The sequence below is a fragment of the Haliotis cracherodii genome, unplaced genomic scaffold (assembly GCF_022045235.1).
Source record: "Haliotis cracherodii isolate W230 unplaced genomic scaffold, xgHalCrac1.p SCAF_14, whole genome shotgun sequence".
Taxonomy (NCBI): domain Eukaryota; kingdom Metazoa; phylum Mollusca; class Gastropoda; order Lepetellida; family Haliotidae; genus Haliotis; species Haliotis cracherodii.
In genome coordinates, this window is record NW_027266269.1 from 29,911,989 (window position 1) to 29,933,515 (window position 21,527).

General features: G+C 39.8%; 1 protein-coding gene across 2 annotated transcripts; it reads left to right on the plus strand.

Moving 5' to 3' along the window:
• Window positions 1-709: 709 nt before the first annotated feature.
• LOC139461172 (transmembrane emp24 domain-containing protein 7-like) lies at window positions 710-17,465 on the plus strand. 2 transcript variants are annotated; one of them, XM_071242751.1, is made up of 3 exons: window positions 710-961; window positions 2,267-2,515; window positions 15,059-17,465. In XM_071242751.1, the coding sequence occupies exons 1-3, from the start codon at window positions 809-811 to the stop codon at window positions 15,293-15,295; spliced, it is 639 nt and encodes a 212-aa protein (XP_071098852.1). In that variant the 5' UTR covers window positions 710-808; the 3' UTR covers window positions 15,296-17,465. The 2 variants fall into 2 exon arrangements, with proteins under 2 accessions (XP_071098852.1, XP_071098853.1); XM_071242752.1 differs by lacking the exon at window positions 15,059-17,465 and adding an exon at window positions 9,236-10,297.
• Window positions 17,466-21,527: the final 4,062 nt, after the last annotated feature.

The window sequence follows — 21,527 nt, forward strand, 5'->3', positions numbered from 1 at the left end:
GTGTGCATGTCATGGTAACAGGTTGTTAACCATCACAAAGTTTGTACTGGCTCACAAAGACCTACACGTGGTGCTTGAAAGACGTCAATAAAATTTACACGGTCGGCCACTCTACCACTACTCCACGGAGACGGTCCGGAGCTACATAATCACTCATCATTTTCGTGATGATAGTGTGGTCCATTGCTGCGTAAAGAATATCCCTAACCAATAGTGAGTGAGTATGGTTTTACGCCGCTTTTAGCAATATTCCAGCAATATCAAGGCGGGGGACGCCAGAAATGTACTTCACACATTGTACCCTTGTCGGGAATGCCCCTCCCCCCCCCCCCCCCCCCCCCCGCTTTCACTTCGGGCATATCTATTTACATAACCACATGTTTGTATTAGATCAGAATTGTATTTAAACTGTAGATGTAATTTACAGATGCAGTTATAGTTTTATTTATTCGCCGAAATCAGATCGTGAGAAACGAACACGTCATTTATCCATAACCGAACGGAGCCGTTTAGTTATGTTTCTCAAATAAGGAGTTTAAATACACATGGACATTTTGTAAATCAAATTATCAATGCTTTATTAACTGTATTATTATGTAAAACCCTTAACCGGATTCTGTTTCTTTAAAGCGCAATAGATATCGAACATTTTTAGAAATGTATTTATGTTTGTCCGGATTTTAAGTCACTTCCTGGTAAAGCGGAACTTCCGGCCACGTTGAGTGTCGCCATTTTCATCAACAGGCCGGGTTGTGGATAGAGCGAAGAAGATTCTGACTTGTTAATAGAAGCTTAAATTATTTTCTGAATGATGGAATATCTCAAGACAATATCCGTTCTTGTTGCCGTCCTCATCAATGTCGTCCTAGGCACGGAGTTGACTTTTGAACTCCCCGACAACGAACGACAGTGCTTTTTCGAAAAAATCGACAAAGGCGTGAAAAGCACACTAGAATTCCAGGTAGGGTATAGGTGCACTATGGTGTAGAAGTCCCATGTCGGTACATTAGGAAGAGCTTACGTTCATTATTTATCTCGATTGAGAGGATAATAGTCGGAGACATTTAAGGTGCCTCGCCTCAGGTGTCAACTACAACAGCTGTCAGTTCTTGTCTATACACGTTAACCGCACTACATTCTTGAGAATTAGTATAATCATTAAGATCTTTTCCTTCATGTTTGCAGCATATTGTTGTGGGAATGCTGATAGTCTGGTTAACTAGGCAGATATCAATTTGCTGCTACATTATAATTGATAGGACTCATGGTACTAGATTAGTCCAATCATTATAACCATGTAGCAGCAAAATGATATTTGCCTAGTTAACATGGTTAACCAGACTGTCGGCATTATCACAACAATATGATGCAGACATGTAGGAAAAGATATTAATGATTATACTAATTCTCCAGAATGTAGTGTGGTTAACAATAGATGATTGAGAACCTGCTTCTTGTGATATTGCTAATGATCTTGCTCAGCTCATCTGCACAAGCCAGGTGTGGATTCTGGGTTATTATAACTGGTCCCATCAACCTGGTCGTATAAGCATGTTAGTGGCAAATAAACCTGTAAATGGATCGAATGGTCAGACTTGGCGACTGGGTTGCTTGTATATCTTTGTACCCTGACAGCGTGGTTCATTGCTCATGATATCAATCCCTGGATTACCTGATCCATATTTACAGGATGCAGTCACATGGCTGGAACATAGCTAGATGCGACGTCAAACAAGACACAAACCAACTATCATCTGCACTATCATGCAACTCTCAGATTAAATGCTACCCGTGAAAATTTCGGGTTGGACTAGGTCTTCAGCAAACCATGCTTGTCGTAAGAGGCGACTAACATGATAGAGTGGTCAGCCTCGGTGACTTGGTTGATGCATATCATCGTGTAACAATTGTGATACCTGTAGACTGTAATTAAATAATGTCTATATCCTTTCTTGTTATAAATGTGACCCGTGAAGATTCCGGGGTAGAATAGGTCTTCGTCAACCCATGCTTGCCGTAAAAGGCGACTTTGCTTGTCGTAAAAGGTGACTAACAGGATTGGGTGGTCAGGGTCGCTGACTTGGATATCAATTGCGTGGCTCGATGCTCATGATGTCAGTCACTGGATTGTCTGGTCCAGACTCCATTATTTTACAGACCACTGTTATATGGCTGGAATATTGCTGAGTGAGGCGTTAAACAACAAACAAACAAAATGATATAAATGTTAATTACATCTAAATTTGATACCCACTGTCCTATACAGGTAATCACAGGTGGTCAGTATGACGTGGACATGGAGCTAACGGCCCCAAACGGTCAGATTCTCTACAAGGATGTGAAGAAACAGTATGACAGCTTCACCTGGACCCCCGACCTTGGTGGCATCTACAAGTTCTGCTTCAGTAACGAATTCTCTACCTTCTCGCACAAAGTTGTATACTTTGACCTCGAGGTCGGGGATGAGAAGCCCATTGTTGAGGACTCGAATGCTCATGCTACTGCCATGACTTTGGTAAGTTTAATTCCTCAATGCTTATATCATATACCGTATTCGACGTAATGAGCGCCCCGCTCTAATAAGTCCCACGGCGACATTTGCTAAGATATTTGCTAGTGAACAATCCCAATTAGCACCCCTTCCGATTGATCAATGTACACAAGACTAATTTATTCATGTATAATACGCACTCGTGTGTTATATGCACCCTTAATTATGGGCAATTAAATTCTGGAAAAATATATCTGTCGTATATAAACTGTCAGGTCGTTAGCATAAACCATGAAATTTATCTTTCAAATGTTTTTTCACCAAAATAACATTCTAATAAGAGCCCCCTATTTCTAATTTTGAGAGCGCCCTGGGCACTTATTACGTCGAATACAGTATTCCTAATAATTGTTGACAAACTGTATTGTTAACATGTGTCTAATCTCTAGCCTTTTTTCAGGTTCTTTATTTGAATATTTTCTGAGTCCTAAGTAAGGATAAGATACATGGTTATTACATACCCCGGTGTACCATCAACTCATCAAAGAACCCAATCAGTCAGAATCCTTTTGTTTATATTACTGGTTTCACCCTTTTGCTTATACTACTGACTTCACCAGCCAGTATGTTTTACCCTTTTGTGCACATAACATGCTTCTCCACTTAAGTGTAACTACATCTGATATCTACTCTATCTAAACACTGCCTCCTACCTGTACAAATACTTGTCAACCATACTCTGTACATCCTCAGATCACACTGCTTGATAACAGTGTTAGAACCTACACCAAAACGTTGCTCGTAATTGTAATAAAGAAGTTGTTCATCCATATTTCTTGGGGGCACGGGTGGCCAAGTCGTCTAAGGCACTGCGATTCGCTGTGCAGAGTTGCGTCCCTTGGGCACTCCAGAAACCTATGATTGTGGGTTTGAATCCTGATTCGTCCCGATTATGTTTCTAGGTTTGTCAGCTCCATACCCGTGCTCGTGTGTTTCACCGAAGTGGTAAACGTCTGAGACCTGCATCACTTTGGGCTTTCCTCCCACATTAAGCTGACACGCTGTGATGTAACTGGAATACTGTTAAAAGCGGCGTTAAACCCAACTCACTCACTCACTCATCCATATTTCTTATCATTACTTGGTACTCCAACTTCCAAAGGCCTCTCAACGGAGCTATTTTCTGAGTCTTCAATGTCATCACATAAAATATATTCTCACAAAATATTACCAGATTATTATGTGAATATGGTTGCAATAGTTTTATTGTCTTGTTTGGTTGTTACCATGGTTACACCCCTACTGGCACTGTTTCCCAAAGTAATGTTGTGGATAATAAATAAATACTAACAATAAATATTTATTAGACAAGCTAGATTGATGTCCTGAAAAATAATGTGTTTGGTCCCACCTGTCAGCAGATGTTCAGAGAAAATCTGTGACACAACAACTATTCTGTCTGCAATAAAAGTCCATTGCCCACCCTAACCCCCCAACCACAATATTAAAAGGCTGGTTCCTTAGCATGATTAGACTCACTCACATTTAATGATTTCTTTCAGGATTGATTTGTAAAGTGACATAAACCATTTACCTACACCTAACTTCTCTCTTGATTTATTTTGTGGCGTTTTCAACTGCATGTTTAGCAGCTAGTTGCCATGGCTACCGGCTCTTCGCCATGGTTACATCTGCCGCCTGGTTTACATGTTTAGTAACGGGCTGGCTGTGTTACAGAATTATCTTCAGCAAGGAATGCGCGTGCAGTGTGTTAGTTTACGTATACAGGCAGGACATTAATATAGATTGGTGGCTTGTGGGGCATGGTGTCTACTAATATTTAGTTATTAGTGGTGTAACGATACACGGTCAATACTATAAGTTGTCATGAAGGGTACATGGGGTTTTATGCGTCCTACATTAGGTTTTATTCCACAAGGGGTACACGGAATCTCTGGCTCGTGGCACAAAACCTAACGCGGAATGCATAAAACTCCATGTACCCTCTCGCGATGCTGCTACAACGAATTTATCTAACCGATATGTTTTAATGTGACATTGTAAAAGAATTAACACAAATTCAAAATTGATAGCAAACAGCTGTTTGATTGAGCTGAGGTTAACTTGTGCTGTGTCACCTGACTTCCACTGACTTTGGAAAAAGCGTTTTTTGCAATGAAGCAGGATTTATTCAGCCTCTCAGATATCCTGCGTTGCTCATGGTGGGGTATAAGAGATTATTTTCCCTACTAAGGAATTTATTACCCTCCAAGGCGGGTTACACAGTATTTTATCAAGATCACATGGACCAATCAGATCTCTTCATTCTGACATTGAGGTATGATAAATCAATTTACAACCCCTGTATCATGGTACATATGATGCATTTCATTACAAGTTATATTGATGTAAAGACATATAAATACTAACAGATTTAATATGCTAAATGAAACTTTTAACCAACTAGTTTACACTGATTCTCAAGTATTTCCCATTTGGCTATAGATGACAATTTACAGTGGATTCTAGCCTATATGTTTGTGCCTTACATTATTATTATTTCGATCTCTGAAATTGATATCAAATAATTCAGGGTTGTGATTCACCTACAAAAAGAAATAATGTATTGGGATGAGAATCATATCGCACACATAGTATTGGGATACGTATCGTAACTCAACCCCACTGTATCGTTACACCTCTACTGCTGTCATGGCTATGCACTAGGGCAAATTCTGATATTATTTGATTGTCGTGAATGTCTCCTAGTATTTTGTCTTGCAGTGTTTGACATTAAGTCAAAGGTTCCTTGTGATAACAGTAACTGGTGATGGGACGATACATTGGTGGATCGTGGTATTTAATTTCCCGATACAAGTATCGATCACAGTGGCACACTAAAAAATATTTTGGATACATACCAAACACTAATTAGTAGTGAAAATTAGTTGTGAAAAAGTAAATATTTTCATCCATTGTGCCATACTTGACACTGCCAACTGTAAATCGTCAGTGTGCCAGGTATTTGACGACCCTCTCTATGAAGAAGGTGGCTTACACACCACTGGCAAGAGCATGTGCAAGTATCGTGATACATATCGGATCGTGAACAATGTAACGGATCACACAGTTGGTGTATCGTCCCAGCAGATGTAACAACAGCATCTGAAATTATGGGTGAAAATTTAAAAATGGCATGAAGTTATCTCCCCTTGCCCTCCTTTCTCTTCATCAATCAACCATGGATGCTTCACCAAACTCTTGTTCATCTCAGCTTGCCTGATGCTGGCTTCATCACTGTGTTCACCATCTGTCTTAGTCAATACATCCCAGGTTTATACTGGTACTTTCCTCCTTGAGTGAATACATACCTGATCCGTGAAGACTCGGGGTAGAATAGGTCTTCAGCAACCCATGCTTGCCGTAAAAGGCGACCATGCTTGTCGTAAGAGGTGACTAACAGGATCGGGTGGTCAGACTCGCTGACTTGGTTGATGCATGTCATCGTATCCCAATTGTGTGGATTGGTGTGCATGATGTCAATCACTGGATTGTCTGGTCCAGACTTGATTATTTACAGACCGCCGTCATATAGCTGGAATATTGCTGAGTGCAGCGTCAAACAAAAAACAAATAAGTAAACAAATCAATGCATTGGCATACAGTACCCCCAAGCATGTCCACATATCCCTTATTTAAGATAGCAAGTAGATATTTCTTTCCTGTCTGAAGTTTAAGCATAACCTAGTTACCATGGTTACCAATTGTTGACCAGATACTTGATAAATTTGGAATTATTTAAAACTCTGAGAACTTGGTTTGGTCCATGTAGAATGTGTTAACCACAACTATGCTAATGGAACCGAAAAATCCTCTGTGGTTTTCAGAAAGCATATTCATATCTATTTCTGGTTACCATGGTTACACCCAACAATTGAGATCACTTATATTTCAACTACGTACCCTGCGATTTTGAAATTAAACACCTTCACACCTATTGCTTAAAACACTCGGCCTTCTTCTGCATGTGCGGTGTGAGACTGTCTTCTACTTCTAGTTTAGTATGTGAACTCTGCATGTATAACTGCCACTAATCTAATCTAACATGCTTGCCTTGTTTGTCCACTGTATTAACTGCTTGTGTTCTCAGGCCAATTCAAGTAATTTTTTGGTTTTTGGTTGAAACCCAACCTAGTTGTGGCTGTTTACTGTATTTTGTTTAATTTTGAAATTAAAGCACCGTTCAAGTTTGACATATTTACTTTGCTTTACTGTTGCCATAGTTACCACATAATGTGATGACTTTTGGTTTGGTTAGAAATCCATGGAACAAATATTGTACAGTACCCCGTAATCTTTGGGCATGATATGTTGAGAATTACAAATACATGTCCCTGTGATTGAGTGTATATGATTTGAGCTAAGTGGTTTGATTTTCTCATACACAAACCGTATGAACATGATGAAATAAAAATTCCCCCATTCTCGTGTTCTTTTTAAGAAATCTTGAACATGCTGAGAATCAAGAAATATATTTTAATTGGCCTTGTATTATGTTGTATATTAGCTTCAGAGTTAAAAATGAGACCATGCTGTTGTCTATTTTACTTGGACATAGTTTATACAGAATACAGGTGTATGTTACAACTGCATGCTAGCATGTCTGTTCAATGATGTATTTCTGATAATTTAATTTCTTTGATTTTTAGACTATTATTTGATGTTCAGAACATTTATTTATAAATATTATTACTCTTTTCTGCTGAGAACCTCTCTCTCTAAGTACAGGATTATTAGAATTTCAAATAAAGGACTTCACAAGTCACATTCACACTGTATTTGATTCTCATATCCAGTATTATCAGAAACTGTAATTAATTTATTTAGCCTGATAGCCCAAATGGTTTAACTCAAAATTTTCCAAATTTTGAAATTTTGTGTGTGTGAAAATTAATAGCTTTAAAACCTTGGAGTGAAGAGGCATGACTATCAGATCACCTGTAATACTTGATCAGGGCAATGTGGAAAAACCCAAAGCGTTATAAATAACCCAGGGTTCTACATGTTATGAAATGACACCCATAAACAACAGTCAATGCTCCAGCGGAAGGGCTGTATCCAGAATAATAAATATTATACTTGTTCAGGGCAATGTGGAAAACCCCAAAGAGTTACTAATAACCCACATTATGGAATGACACCCGTCAACAACAGTCAATACTCCAGTGGAAGGGCTGTATCAAGAATCTTATAAACATTCCAGTACTTTGTAGGAATTAGGACTCGTTTTCCTCAACACTCGTCTGAATTATGTACTGTTAAAAATACAAACTTATGCTCAAGGAAAACTGTAAAATAACAAGGGTGGTGGGAGTTGTGTCCCTTAGTCATGCCAGGATCTGCTAATCATTGGTTTGAATCCCAGATTTGCCCTGATTATGCATAGGTTTTCAGCAACCCATTCTTGCTGTAAGAGGTGACAATGAAGAGAGCCACCCGTGAAGATCCGGGGTAGAACAGGTCTTCAGCAACCCATGCTTGTCGTAAGAGGCGACTAACGGGATCGGGTGGCCAAACTTGCTGACTTGGTTGGTGAATGTAATTATATGCCAATTGGGCTGATCGATGCTCATGATGTCAATCACTGGATTGTCTGGTCCAGACTCGATTATTTACAGATCGCCGTCATATAGCTGGAATACTGCTGAGTGCGGCGTTAAACAACGACCCCACCCACTGTAATTATTACCCCTTACAGGCACCATGCACAACTTTGGTCCAAGAATACCGCCACCATCTCCATGTCACAGAATTGTTTTCCCTCATGAGATAATTCTCAGTTATTTTTTACCTCCCATCATTCTATTCAGACTCAAAAAGCTATCGAAAATGGTCATGGTCATATTGTAAAAAATGTTTTTCCCAAAAATTACGTAGTCTAAAATGATCCCCCTCTTTCTCTGTAGAACATGACCCTTTGCATTAACTATACTACACAAAAGAAGTTAAGGACCACCTGATTCTTTCATATTACTATGGGGGCGATTGGGTCGCCTAGTGGTTCACTAGACGTTCACTCGTCACGCTCAAGACCCGGGTTCGATTCTCGACATGGGTACAATGTGTGAAGCCCATTTCTGGTGACCCCTGCCGTGATATTGTTGGAATATTGCTAAAAGCGGCGTAAAAACCATACTCACTCAACTCACTCATCTTACTATGGTTAATTTGATATGCCATGACAGATGAAGTATGGTGATATCAAAGCATCCTGGTCCTTAACTTCTTTTTAGTAGTATATATTACACAAAACACTTTTGAATATTCGACAGGGGTTATGGCCAGTGGACTACAAATTTTTTATGCATGTTTTTCCCAATCAAATCACAAATTTGGAGAATTAGGGTGCAATTTACAAAATTTCGCTTTACGGTATTTAATTAACTTGTTGATTTGTCCTAATAGAATGGAGATATGTCCTAGCAGAAAAGAGATTAATATGTTGGATAATCGAGGATTGCATGGCGCCATCTTTTCATGGAATCGTCCCGCGTGCATCACATCTGTGTCCTCAGGTTTGCTTGTCTTAGAGGGAGAGGGTGTTGAGACATTTTGGTGATTGAGGTTTGGTGCTGTTATTTTAATGTTCTGCTTGTATTACCGTTTCTCACACCAGATACCAGTAAGATCCTGGAATCTGGTCGTGATAGTCGTTACAACTCTTTCGTTCTTTTCCTTTTCTAGATGGAAACTTCGGCCGTAAATATCCACGAAGACTTGAAAACGATTGATGATTATCAAACTCATTTCCGTCTGCGAGAGTCTCAGGGCCGTGCTTTCGCCGAGGACCTCAATGAAAGGGTCATGTTTTGGTCGATCGGAGAGTCGGTTGTTGTTGTTATTATCGGAATCGGACAAATCCTTGTTCTCCGGAGTTTCTTTACAGACAAACACAGGGGGACAACAGCCACATAATGTTGTATGGATGCTAGGATGTTCACACATTTTCATCGCTCATCTTTTGCAATCTGATTGAAATATACGACGGTGGTGTTGCCATGGTTACCTTAAGACTTTCGGATCGTCTTACGTTGGACTTTTAAGAATGATGTTCCTGCTGCTATTTATTATATACATACAGGAACTATTTTACGAAATACAAATGTTCCAACCGTTAAAGATTAAACACGTTTTCTTGCAGCAGCTTGAAGGATAAGTTTGGATCTTTGTCATATGAAGATTTCAAAGTGTTTTATTTAATTTAAAACATTTGTTACTTTTTGTATGGGTTCTGTAGCACTGCTAATGTTACTACATGTATTGTGAAAACCTTTCTAAGAGTACTGACTTACCTAGGGTGGAGTGACCTGGTGATGGTAGTGAACACAACTTGCAGTGCAGTGCAGAGTTGTGTCCCTTTGTTGTCAGGAAACAATCAAATCCCTTATTTCAGTCTGAATCTGATCTTTGATCAGTCAGCTGTTATCTGTTGTCATGTGTTTCACACACATGCATATGGACGCATGCCTGCGCGCGCACACGCGCACACACACACACACACGCACACGCACACACACACACACACACACACGCACACGCACACACACACACACACATATTGGAGGTGTGGTCTAGTGGGTAGTATATATACCAATGGCGTATTATGGGGGAGCTGACACTTTGTATGTTAGTTGTGTATTTTGGTCAGATTGTTTCATTCGCTCTGTGACAACTCATTATTGTGATGGAGGCAACTACTGTTAGTGCAGATTTTGGTCAGAGACTAAATGACGTATAACCACCTTCCCATCGTCAAAGTAGTGAACACAACTTGCAGTGCAGTGCAGAGTTGTGTCCCTTTGTTGTCAGGAAACAATCAAATCCCTTATTTCAGTCTGAATCTGATCTTTGATCAGTCAGCTGTTATCTGTTGTCATGTGTTTCACACACATGCATATGGACGCATGCCTGCGCGCGCACACGCGCACACACGCGCACACACACACACACACGCACACGCACACACACACACACACACACACACACACACACACACATATTGGAGGTGTGGTCTAGTGGGTAGTATATATACCAATGGCGTATTATGGGGGAGCTGACACTTTGTATGTTAGTTGTGTATTTTGGTCAGATTGTTTCATTCGCTCTGTGACAACTCATTATTGTGATGGAGGCAACTACTGTTAGTGCAGATTTTGGTCAGAGACTAAATGACGTATAACCACCTTCCCATCGTCACTCATGATATCTCTATATAAATGACAGTATTGTAAATGCAGAATAAAAACACAAAGGTTAATAATTGGGTGATACCGTATTCGATGTAATAAGCGCCCCACTCTAATAAACGCCCACAGCAACATTTGCTAATATATTGGCTAGCAATTAATCCCAATTAGCACCTCTTCCGATTGATCAATGTACACAAGACTTATTTATTTGTGTATAATATGCACTCGTGTTTTATGTGCACCCTTAATTATGGGCAACTAAATTCTGGAAAAATATATCTTTTGTGTATAATACGCACTGACTTTTTTTGTGTATCATTTCAGGTACATAAACCTAGAAATTTACGGTCTTTCAACTCTGTTGTTTTTTTTCACCAAAATTATATTCTAATAAGAGCCCCCTATTTCTAATTTTGAGAGCGCCCTGAGCGGTTATTACGTCGAATACGGTGGTCCTCTGTTTTCAAATTAAAGGCCTAATGTTAAATTTATCCCTCTAAAAATAAATTTGGCATGTTGAACCTCACTATCCATTATTTAGGAGTTAATACTACTGTGTTTTCAAATTAAAGGGCTGTTTTAACAAATTTACCCCACTAGCGTAAGGTAGATGGTTCAGTTCCCTGTCTGAGTCATGCCAAAAGATGTTCAGACATGGTACTTGTTGTTACCCTGCCTGGCGCTCGGCATTTAGCAGGATGAGACTGGACTGTATACTGCATCTAAGTGGTTTGTTCACGTTAAACTGTGCATGGTTTTATAGATTGGTTAAGTTGCCCCTGCTACAAGTGAGTTGCCATGGATAGTTCAACGTTGTATATAGGTGTGCACTCTAGAATGGAGTTTGTATGGTTAGAGTGTAGAGTAATACACGGATAGAAATAATGTCTGATCTTATCACTGAAACAATTACTTGTTGAGACAGTTTGAAATTAAGGTAGATGTGGATTTTGTAGTCAAGAAACATTACGTATCGTTAAGTGCAGATGTTTTTCATGCAATGTGGAAAAGAAAAAGCATCTGCAAAACAACTACCATATTGGACGTAATAAGCGCCCTGTTCTAATAAGCGATCACAGCGATATTTGCTAATATATTGGCTATTGAACAATCTCAATTAGCACCCCTTCTGATCGATCAATGTATACAAGACTTATTTATTCGTGTATAATACGCACTCGTGTGTTATATGCACCCTTAATTATTGGCAATTAAGTCCAGGAAAAATATATCTGTCATATGAAACATTTCAGGCTGTCAGCATAAATCACGAAATTTATCTTTCAACTCTGTTTTTTCCACCAAAATAATATTCTAATAAGAGCCAACTATTTCTAATTTTGAGAGCGCTCTGGGCGCTTATTCGTCGTATACGGTAATTAAATTTGGCCTTGGTAAAATCTGGCATTATATTCAACTGCACTTCAAACAATGTTTATTAGATCATTGAGATTTAGGGAGTGATTTGGCTGTGCAGCATCAAAGGTGCTTGCTCGCTTCAATCTCACGGAGTTGACTGATCTAAATGAACAGACCTCCCTCACTGAGTGGGCTGATCTAAATGAACAGACCTCCCTAGCAGAGTTGACTGATCTATGTAGACAGACCTCCCCCTCAAAGAATCAGCTGATCTGAATTAGCATTCCCAAGCTTAGAACATTATTTCTAATGCAATTGTCTCCTCATTTGTAAAATTTTCATTAGTTGTGTCATTTTGTACAAAGTATTTGAAAGGTTATAAACATTTTGTTGAATAATTTATTGGTGTTTTTTTTCCATCTTTAAGTTCATGGACTCTTTCTCTAGGGAATATTAGTGTTACTGTTTGTGCTGATCATGGAGAAGTAAATCCATATGAACAAGTCTATCACTGTATTATTTAAACACCACTGAAAGTGGATTTTGTTTTGTGTGTTATGCAGCTAAATTATACTTGTATTAAATGTGTTATTTGGATAGGAAAAACTTGCAAAAAAAACCTATTCCATTGCCGATTATCCCTCAGTTTAGAATAATATATTATACAGATTTGTGCAAGATGGTCACACAGAGCAAGAGGTGGATCATTTCGATCTCATTCAAATCAGGTCTTAGTTCTAGCTCAGTTCTTGCATTACGGGTCACGACAGAATGACCTGACCAATCAGAGAGTTGCTTACCAGATCAGGAAAGTGACAGTCAGAATGAGTTTTCTGATCATGCAACCCCGGGTATTCCTAACGACAGTTGCAGGCTTTGACTGAATCCATACCATCAAGGCCATCTGTTAGCCATTCTAGAATGTTCTTTTGTTCTGTTTTCAAAGTTTTAATCAAAAATTTGTCAAAAAATGTTTTCGAAGTGTAGTCACCAGTTTGAAACCAGTGCCTTAAAGCACAAGAAAGCTGCCTTCAGATTGGCTAATGTCGACTTCTAGTCACAATCGTGTCCTAACTAGAGTTATTCCGGGACAAGCCAAAAAGCCACTCGTGCCCCTATTGTGGCCATCTTTGCATCTGGGTTCCATCTAAGTGCAAATGGGCATAGGTAAAATAATTGTGAAATAATCGTTGCGTAATGATTCAGGTATATTTCCCCCATATAAAATACATATTCCAGATGCTATTGAAAACACATCATAACTTTCATACATACAGTATGGTTGAACGCATTTAAATTTATCTTTGGTATATTTTTAGGTGCAAGACATGTAAAATCAAACATTATTCCTCAGGGATTCTTTGACCGAAGTAATAGAGTCATACGCACATTCCGATTGGTTTGTCATAACTTCGCACATAACATTCATCGATAGGAGGATAAGTCTTCTTGCAGGTTACGGAAAGGGGTGAGTGGTGACGAATGTTCTTGTCGGCCATTCCATTGGTTGGTCAAAGTTCGCAAAAGGTATTTCTGAAGTGACCCGTAATGGGATGTCCTCAGATCTTTGTTTAGTGGTAGCAAGAACTAAGACCTGATTTTAATGAGATATGGATTATGTTAGACTCGGTAACCGGAGTTTGTGAGAAAGCAAGTCTCTGTTCCAGGTAAACCGTTTATTTCAGGTGTCCCCAGAGTTTGTAGCTGGTAGTGCTTGAAAAGACAAAACTGTTTACCATGTTTATTTGTGGGGGCACGGGTGGCCCAGTCGTCTAAGGTGCCCTGATTCGCTATGCAGAGTTACGTCCCTTGGGCATGACAGAAACCTATGATTGTGGGTCCGAATCCCGGTTCGCCCCGATTATGTTTCTAGGTTTGTCAGCACCATACCCGGGCTAGTGGGTTTCACCGAAGTGATAAACATCTGAGACCTGCATCACTTCGGGCTTTCCTCCCACATTAAGCTGACACGCCGCAATATAACTGGAAAACTGTTAAAAGCGGCATTAAACCCAACTCACTCACTCACCATGTTTACTTGTCTTTGAAAGGCATTTAGAAGTGATTCACATAAGGAAGAGAATATATGGATGTCAACTTCTTTATTATGAGGAACACAACATTTCAGAGTATATACTTACTCCTTCATCAGGTGAATTAATGCCATGAGGCTATGATTACTTAGCTATGATTACTTAAGTGTTGGCTTCCATTGTCTATTGCTAATCACCTTATCAGCGCCAATCATATGTTGGCTTCCTTTGTTAGCTTGTACTTTTGTTAGTTTCCACCTTTTGTTATCTTATTAATTTTGTTGTCCTTTCATGTACATATACATGCTCTCTGCCTCATGGCATTCATTCACCTGATGAAGGAGTAAGCATCTACTCCGAAATGTTTAGTCCTCATATTAAAGAAGTTGACCTCCATATATTCTCTTCCTCATGTTTACATGTATTGTCAGTTTTAGGCATTTTAATTCAGTTCCAGTTTGTTATAAAACTGAAGCATTGAGAATCGAATTATCTGATAGGCATTTCTAAGCATCGTTAGAAATTGGCAATAGACCTGAATCCTTGCCATACTGCCCAATAGTAAGAGGTATCATATGGACTAGTTGAAATTTGCCATTTTTAAGGGTTTTGCTAAAGCTGTCCTTCTCAATTGCCATTAGAGTTGTCTCCCTTACTTAGTCAACTCCTTTAAAATGGACTTGTGTCCAATACCCGACTTCAGAACCTGTCAAAAGCCATTGTGGAAAACATTTCAATATCAAAATATCAAAGGAGAGTGATGAGAGATAATCAAGACAATGTCTGTCTGCAACCCTGTTGAATTTTTCCAATAGTGAGATGTAAAACTAATCCGTCAAGTTGCCATAGTTCTAGCATGCATGATATGGTGAGGGTGTTGTGGTCTAAATGTACTTCTACTAAAGCCATGGACTCTCTTCTTCTAGATGGAATCATCAGCTTACTCTATCCACGAGTCTCTCAAATATATCAGTAACGAACAGAACCGCTTCAAGCTGCGTGAAGCCACGGGTCGCCTGTACGCCGAGTCTCTGAACGATCGAGTCTCCTATTGGTCTGTGGGACAGGCTGTCATTATTCTCCTTATAGGAGTCGGACAGGTGGCCGTCCTACGTAGCTTCTTCACGGACAAGAAGCCATCTTCAATGTCTGTGATGTCATAATAGGAATTGAGATTATTGTTGGTGTTTGAATGGGCGGCAAAACAACTTCATTTTCTATCAGTCTGAAAACAACATTTGGAAATTACCTCCCTTGAACACAGTTGTCTCCCTTTTTCTCAGGGGAGTCTGCTCTGTAGAAATGGTAGTGTTTTCAGAGGAGAAAGATTTTTGTGATATAACTTTGATACCGTGAAGCCATAAATCTCAGTTATGTGTACTGATGGAAACAAATAAGGGAACATTGAAAAATATTGGAAAGTAAGCTTTGTCAGTACATTTGAAATAGCGTGCGTACAAATTCCACTCATGTGAGAATCAATTGTTGAGGTGTGTTTGTGTGCACTGTTTCTAAGGCTTTTTTCGTAGACGAGGCTGGGAACCCACGATAGCATATCATTTTACTGTCTTAAGCTAAATGTTCCCTTATTTATTTCCATCAGTATACATGAAAAGGATTGCAGTAGTATTTGGACACTATTTACGAACTGAATATATTTCTGATGGAAAAGATGTGTTTTGCCACCTGTTAATTTTGGAAAACCCTATCCTACCTTTTCAATCAAAAGTGGTATTATATCTTTAGTATGGTACTGTTGTAAATCCAAATTTCTTTTGATGTATATAATTTTGGATAATATTCTTTAGACTGTTGTTTTCTTTTGATGTGTTGGGTTATATATTTTCAACTTTGTTGAAAAGCATTAAACATACTGTTCGGACATAAATTGTACAATATTCTGAGTCCTGTCAGAAGGTTCTGTAGCTCTCCTACTCTCGTATCCAACGGGACGCTTTTATTTTTTGGTTTACAGATTCCACCAACCAGATCCAAAAATCACAGTCAGAAGTCAGAATAAAATATTTATTAAAAAAATAAATCCTAGTGGCGCAATCTTTGATGGAAAGTAAAAACAAAAAGATGCTACTTAAATCATTACAAAATTAAGGAAACGATAAAGGTTGTTTTTAATAACTTTAGGAAGCATAGTATGTAGACTCTCATTCCACTCCAGTCCTCATGTTAAGAGAACAATGATTCAGTAAATACATATATACTCCTTAAAAGATGTTTAAGAACATCCGACGTCGCTATATAAGTGCAATAATCTTGGACGCGACGTTAATTTCACCTCACTTCACCTTCAAGAACATCTGAAGTTTTCATATGACAACAGTTAATCTGTGATGTCTGGTGGGTATTGGAACACATTGCGGGGTAGACGAGTGGCCAGATTTCGCGCCAAAGATCCTGGTTTGATTCCTCACATGGGTACAGTGTATGAAGCCCATTTCTGGTGTCCCCCATTGTGATATTGCTGGAATATTGCTAAAAGCGGCGTAAAACAACACTCACTCACTTACTCACTCACTCACTACAACACACATCCTTCCAATTGTGGGTGTTCTTTAACTTGTTTTGAGTAGTATACATTTTACTATTTCAAAGGGCAGTTGGGTAGCCTAGTGGTTGAAGCGTTCGCTCGTCACGCCGAAGACCCGGGTTCCATTCCCGACATGGGTGCAATGTGTGAAGCCCATTTCTGGTGTCCCCCGCAGTGATATTGCTGGAATATTGCTAAAAGCGGCGTAAAACCATACTCACTCACAATTTCAAAAGTATCAGTATTTGTTATATTTATTATATATGAAATCATTGAGCTGCACCGAATTGTTTTAATTTCGGCCAACCCAAGCTAAAATCCATACACCATCTAATAAAATGTGACCTTGCCTCATGTGTGGCTTGAACAAGTGACCTGGGCCCACATGTACAAAGTAATCTTAGCGCTAAGATGATCGTAACTCCCATACTTTAACATAGGCTTACAATAGTCGTAGTGCTAAGATCGCTTTGTGCAAGTGGGCCCTGGTCATGTATTTCAACAGAATTTGTAGAATGAAGTTACAACATGTCCAAAGAGATGTATTCGAGCTGTGATATGGAGAGTAGTAGAATCAGAACCACATCAGCTTCTTTCAGTTCGATGTTTGAAAAACATCCCACAGCAACATGTGTGACCTGTCTGCACGAGATCTGTTCAAGTTTAACGTTCTGGAATGCTGGAGTTTGTTTGGAGTCATTGATCAAGCATTTGTTTGTCACTGTCACGTTTTTGTACAAAGAACCATCCAATCAAATGTCTTGTAAATAAAACATTATAAACATGGCCATTTTGTTTTCGAATTCTTTCTGCATGAGAGAGGAGGTAGCCAGTTATCTAAGGCGCCACCTCTCCGTGCAGAGTTGCATGCCCTGTGCACACCAGGAACTTCTAATCGTGGGTTCAAATCCCGGTGTTTTTTATTTCTTGGTTTGTGGATTTGCCATTTTCTAACAGAAGTGATGCCTTGACTTTCAAAGAAAAAGAATTTTTCTTCTTAAAACGACCAACTATACCTTTTGAGATAACTTTTGAACAGTCTGATTAAAGATCAAGTCAACTCCCTACCAAAGAGAAATAAAATGTTCAATTAAAAAGCTTGTATCTACACCTCCAGGGGGTCATCGATAGCCCAGTCGTCTCGTGCGCCTCAATTCACTGTCAGAGTTGTGTCCCTTGGGCACGCCCAAAACCTATGATCCTGATTCGCTCGATTATGTTTCTGGGTTTGTCATCTCCACACCAGTGCTCATGAGTTTCGCCAAAGTGGTAATTGTCTGAAACCTGCACTACCTTGAGCGCTCCTCAAGCTGGAATATATATACCAACTGGAATACTGTTCAATCCGGGGTAGAATAGGTCTTCAGCAACCATGCTTGCCGTTAAAGGCGACTATGCTTGTTTAAGAGGCGACTAACGGGATCGGATGGTCAGGCTTGCTGATGCATGTCATCGTATCCCAATGGTGTGGATAGATGCTCATGATGTCAATCACTGGATTGTCTGGTCCAGACTTGATTACATACCGCCATCACATAGATTAAAGGACATGGTTGGGAAGTGATTTCAGAAAAGTCTTGATGTCAATACACAGCAGCTTGGACGTGTTACACCTGTAGTAATCAGTGCCACATCAGCTAGGGCGTGTTACACCTGTAGTAATCAGTGACACATCCGCTAGGGCGTGTTACACCTGTAGTAATCAGTGACACATCCGCTAGGGCGTGTTACACCCGAAGTAATCAGTGACACATCAGCTTGGAGGTGTTACACCTGTAGTAATCAGTGACACACATCAGCTTGGACGTGTTACACCTGTAGTAATCAATGACATGCATCAGCTTGGACGTGTTACACCTGCAGTAATCAGTAACACATCATCTTGGGCCTGTTACACCTGTAGTAATCAGTGACACACATCAGCTTGGACGTGTTACACCTTTAGTAATCAGTGACACACATCAGCTTGGACGTGTTACACCCGAAGTAATCAGTGACACATCAGCTTGGACGTGTTACACCCGAAGTAATCAGTGACACATCAGCTTGGACGTGTTACACCTGTAGTAATCAGTGACACATCAACTTGGAGGTGTTACACCTGTAGTAATCAGTGACACATCAGCTTGGATGTGTTACACCTGTAGTTATCAGTGACACACATCAGCTTAGAGGTGTTACACCTGTAGTTATCAGTGACACACATCAGCTTGGACGTGTTACACCTGTAGTAATCAGTGACACATCAGCTTGGAGGTGTTACACCTGTAGTAATCAGTGACACTTTAGCTTGGACGTGTTACACCTGTAGTAATCAGTGACACACATCAGCTTGGGCGTGTTACACCTGTAGTAATCAGTGACACATCAGCTTGGACGTGTTACACCTGTAGTTATGAGGGACACACATCACTGTAGTGGACAAGTGTGCTGTCATAGTTCTGATTGGTTGAAACTGTAGAATGAGACAAAATGAATTGATGCCAACCAAAAATAGAACAGTTTGGAAAGAAACATGAAACACGCTACACAATTGTCCTATTACAGCAAACTCTCATGGCTCTGTCCAAAGCACTTCTATGACGTCACACTAATTGATAGTTTATATAAGAACAAAGCTTTTATCCAGCATAATTGCATCACATAATAGTGTCTGGTGATCGTGACTATGAACTATTTAATAAGGTTTTGACAGCGGAAGGGTATCCCCTAATCTTTGCATGAGCATGGCTGGCCTAGTTGTCTTGGGCGCTGGAATTTGCCGTGCAGAGTTGCGTCCCTTTGTCATGCCAGAAAACAATGACAGTGGGTTCAAATCCCGGATCGAACTGATTATGTTTGTGTGTTGGGATTTTTATCCCAAAAAGCATTGTCCCCGAAAATTCTTGAAATACAAATTTATGCTTAAAAAAAAACAGGCTCATAGTTAAAAATAAATAAAAATGCCCCCTCCCCTCCGCCCCGATAATAGTCGGTCCCTAACTGACTATAAAATTCCAGTTGAAACTGGTGGTGGTGGTGGTGTTATAAGCAGTTATCTCCCTTGCCTCGGGAAGATGGTGTGTTTACAACTATTAGGACGCGCCTGTCAGAAGTGGCTCTCGCCGTAGAGTCCTTGGTGTGCCTGCACAAATTACGTAAGTATCCGTGTTTACATAAGGAGCCGACCATTGTTATGCTGGAAGTGCAAAACCAGGTATGTTTTTAATCAAAACCATGAGCCTATAAAACACCCTCCATAGGACGAGAATGGGAATATATTGTGTAAAACGGCGCTCTTTAAGACAAAAGAAATATAACAAAATGATATTTGCATATGCTAATAGTTACCCATTCATGCACGGGGATAATGCAATATACGTCATGCCTGGTTTACTATTATTTGTGAGTGGGTAAGTGAGTGAGTGAGTTTTAATTAACGCCGGAAGGATATCTAGTTCTAGCATATAATGTGAACGGTATGCTATTGATCATAATAGCTTACTAAGGAGATTGTTCAGGTAGGATTGTATGCTAGCAGCCAACCATATCCCTGCAATCGAACTTTAACAACAACAAAATATTCTGAAGTGCAATAATGTTCTTGTTACCGTTTTCAATTATCATCTCAGTTATGGGTGAAAATCTGGAAATGGAGATATGTTTCAGCTGCAGCTGCAAAACCAGGTATGTTTTTAATAAAAACTATGATCCCATTAAACACACTCCAACAGTGTTCGAAATAGACATCGGCCCGTAGGCCCGAGGTCGACAGATTTGTTCTCGGGCTGATAATTTTAAATTTCAGCAGGCCCATGCAGTTTGTTTAAGTAATTATTTATGAAGTATTATTTAAGTAATGAGATGAACATAACCTTCAAATTTATAATCAGTAGGATTAGACCTTCAAATAACATGGAGTCGCAAAGATGTTTTACAAGCTGGTCATTCCCTGATAAATGTAGGCTCCATCTATCGCCACAGAATCTCTGGGAACTCGGTTTGATAGCAGTAAAAGCTTCTGGTTGACTGGTTGTGTTTTGTAATATACATTGCAAGGGCATGTCTCCCTGCTTCAGCTAAATTGCTTAAGCCAGTTTTTCCACTAGTTCCACAGTTTTTAAAATGTGCTGGCCCTGAAGGCTCTCGGTTAACTCTGCAGAGTTTCAGACACTGCCCTCAAACAAGGTATTTTTGTGGCAGACAATACTTTTCTGGAACAATTTATTGTTTTCGAAAAAGTCCCAGCTGCACCCCCAGCTGCCTTGTGTCATTGTAATTATGCTACACCAATCATAGTGCATCATTTCCTACTGACTGAGACCGCCTCTGTGGTCTAGTGGTAGAGCGTCCGCCCTGAGAGCGGAAGGTCCGGGGTTCGATCCCCGGCCGCGTCATACCAAAAGACGTTAACAGATGGTACTTGTTGTTACCCTGTCTGGCGCTCGGCATTAAGGGGCTAAAACAAGGACTGGTCGGCTCGGAGTCAGTATACTATGTCTGAGTGGGGTATTCATGTTAAACTGCGGCATGGTATCTCAGTGAGCTAGCACTATAAATCAGCATCAGTCCGGACTAGTACAAGCAGCCACACAAACACCCATACGTACATGCACGTCGCTATATAAGTGCAATAATCTTGGACGCGACGTTAAACCCCATTTCACCTCACTTCCTACTGACTGGTTATTGTGACGTGAAATGAAAAGCCGAGGTGAGTAATGTTCTCGATGTTACCACCTTGTCTTTGGTGTAACTGTTTTGTCCTGTGTTGCCAGAGGAAATTCTTAAAACAAATTCAGATAAACACACACTGCATACATGATTTTCAATAAGTGCAAAGACCATGTTCAAGAAATAAATAATATCGA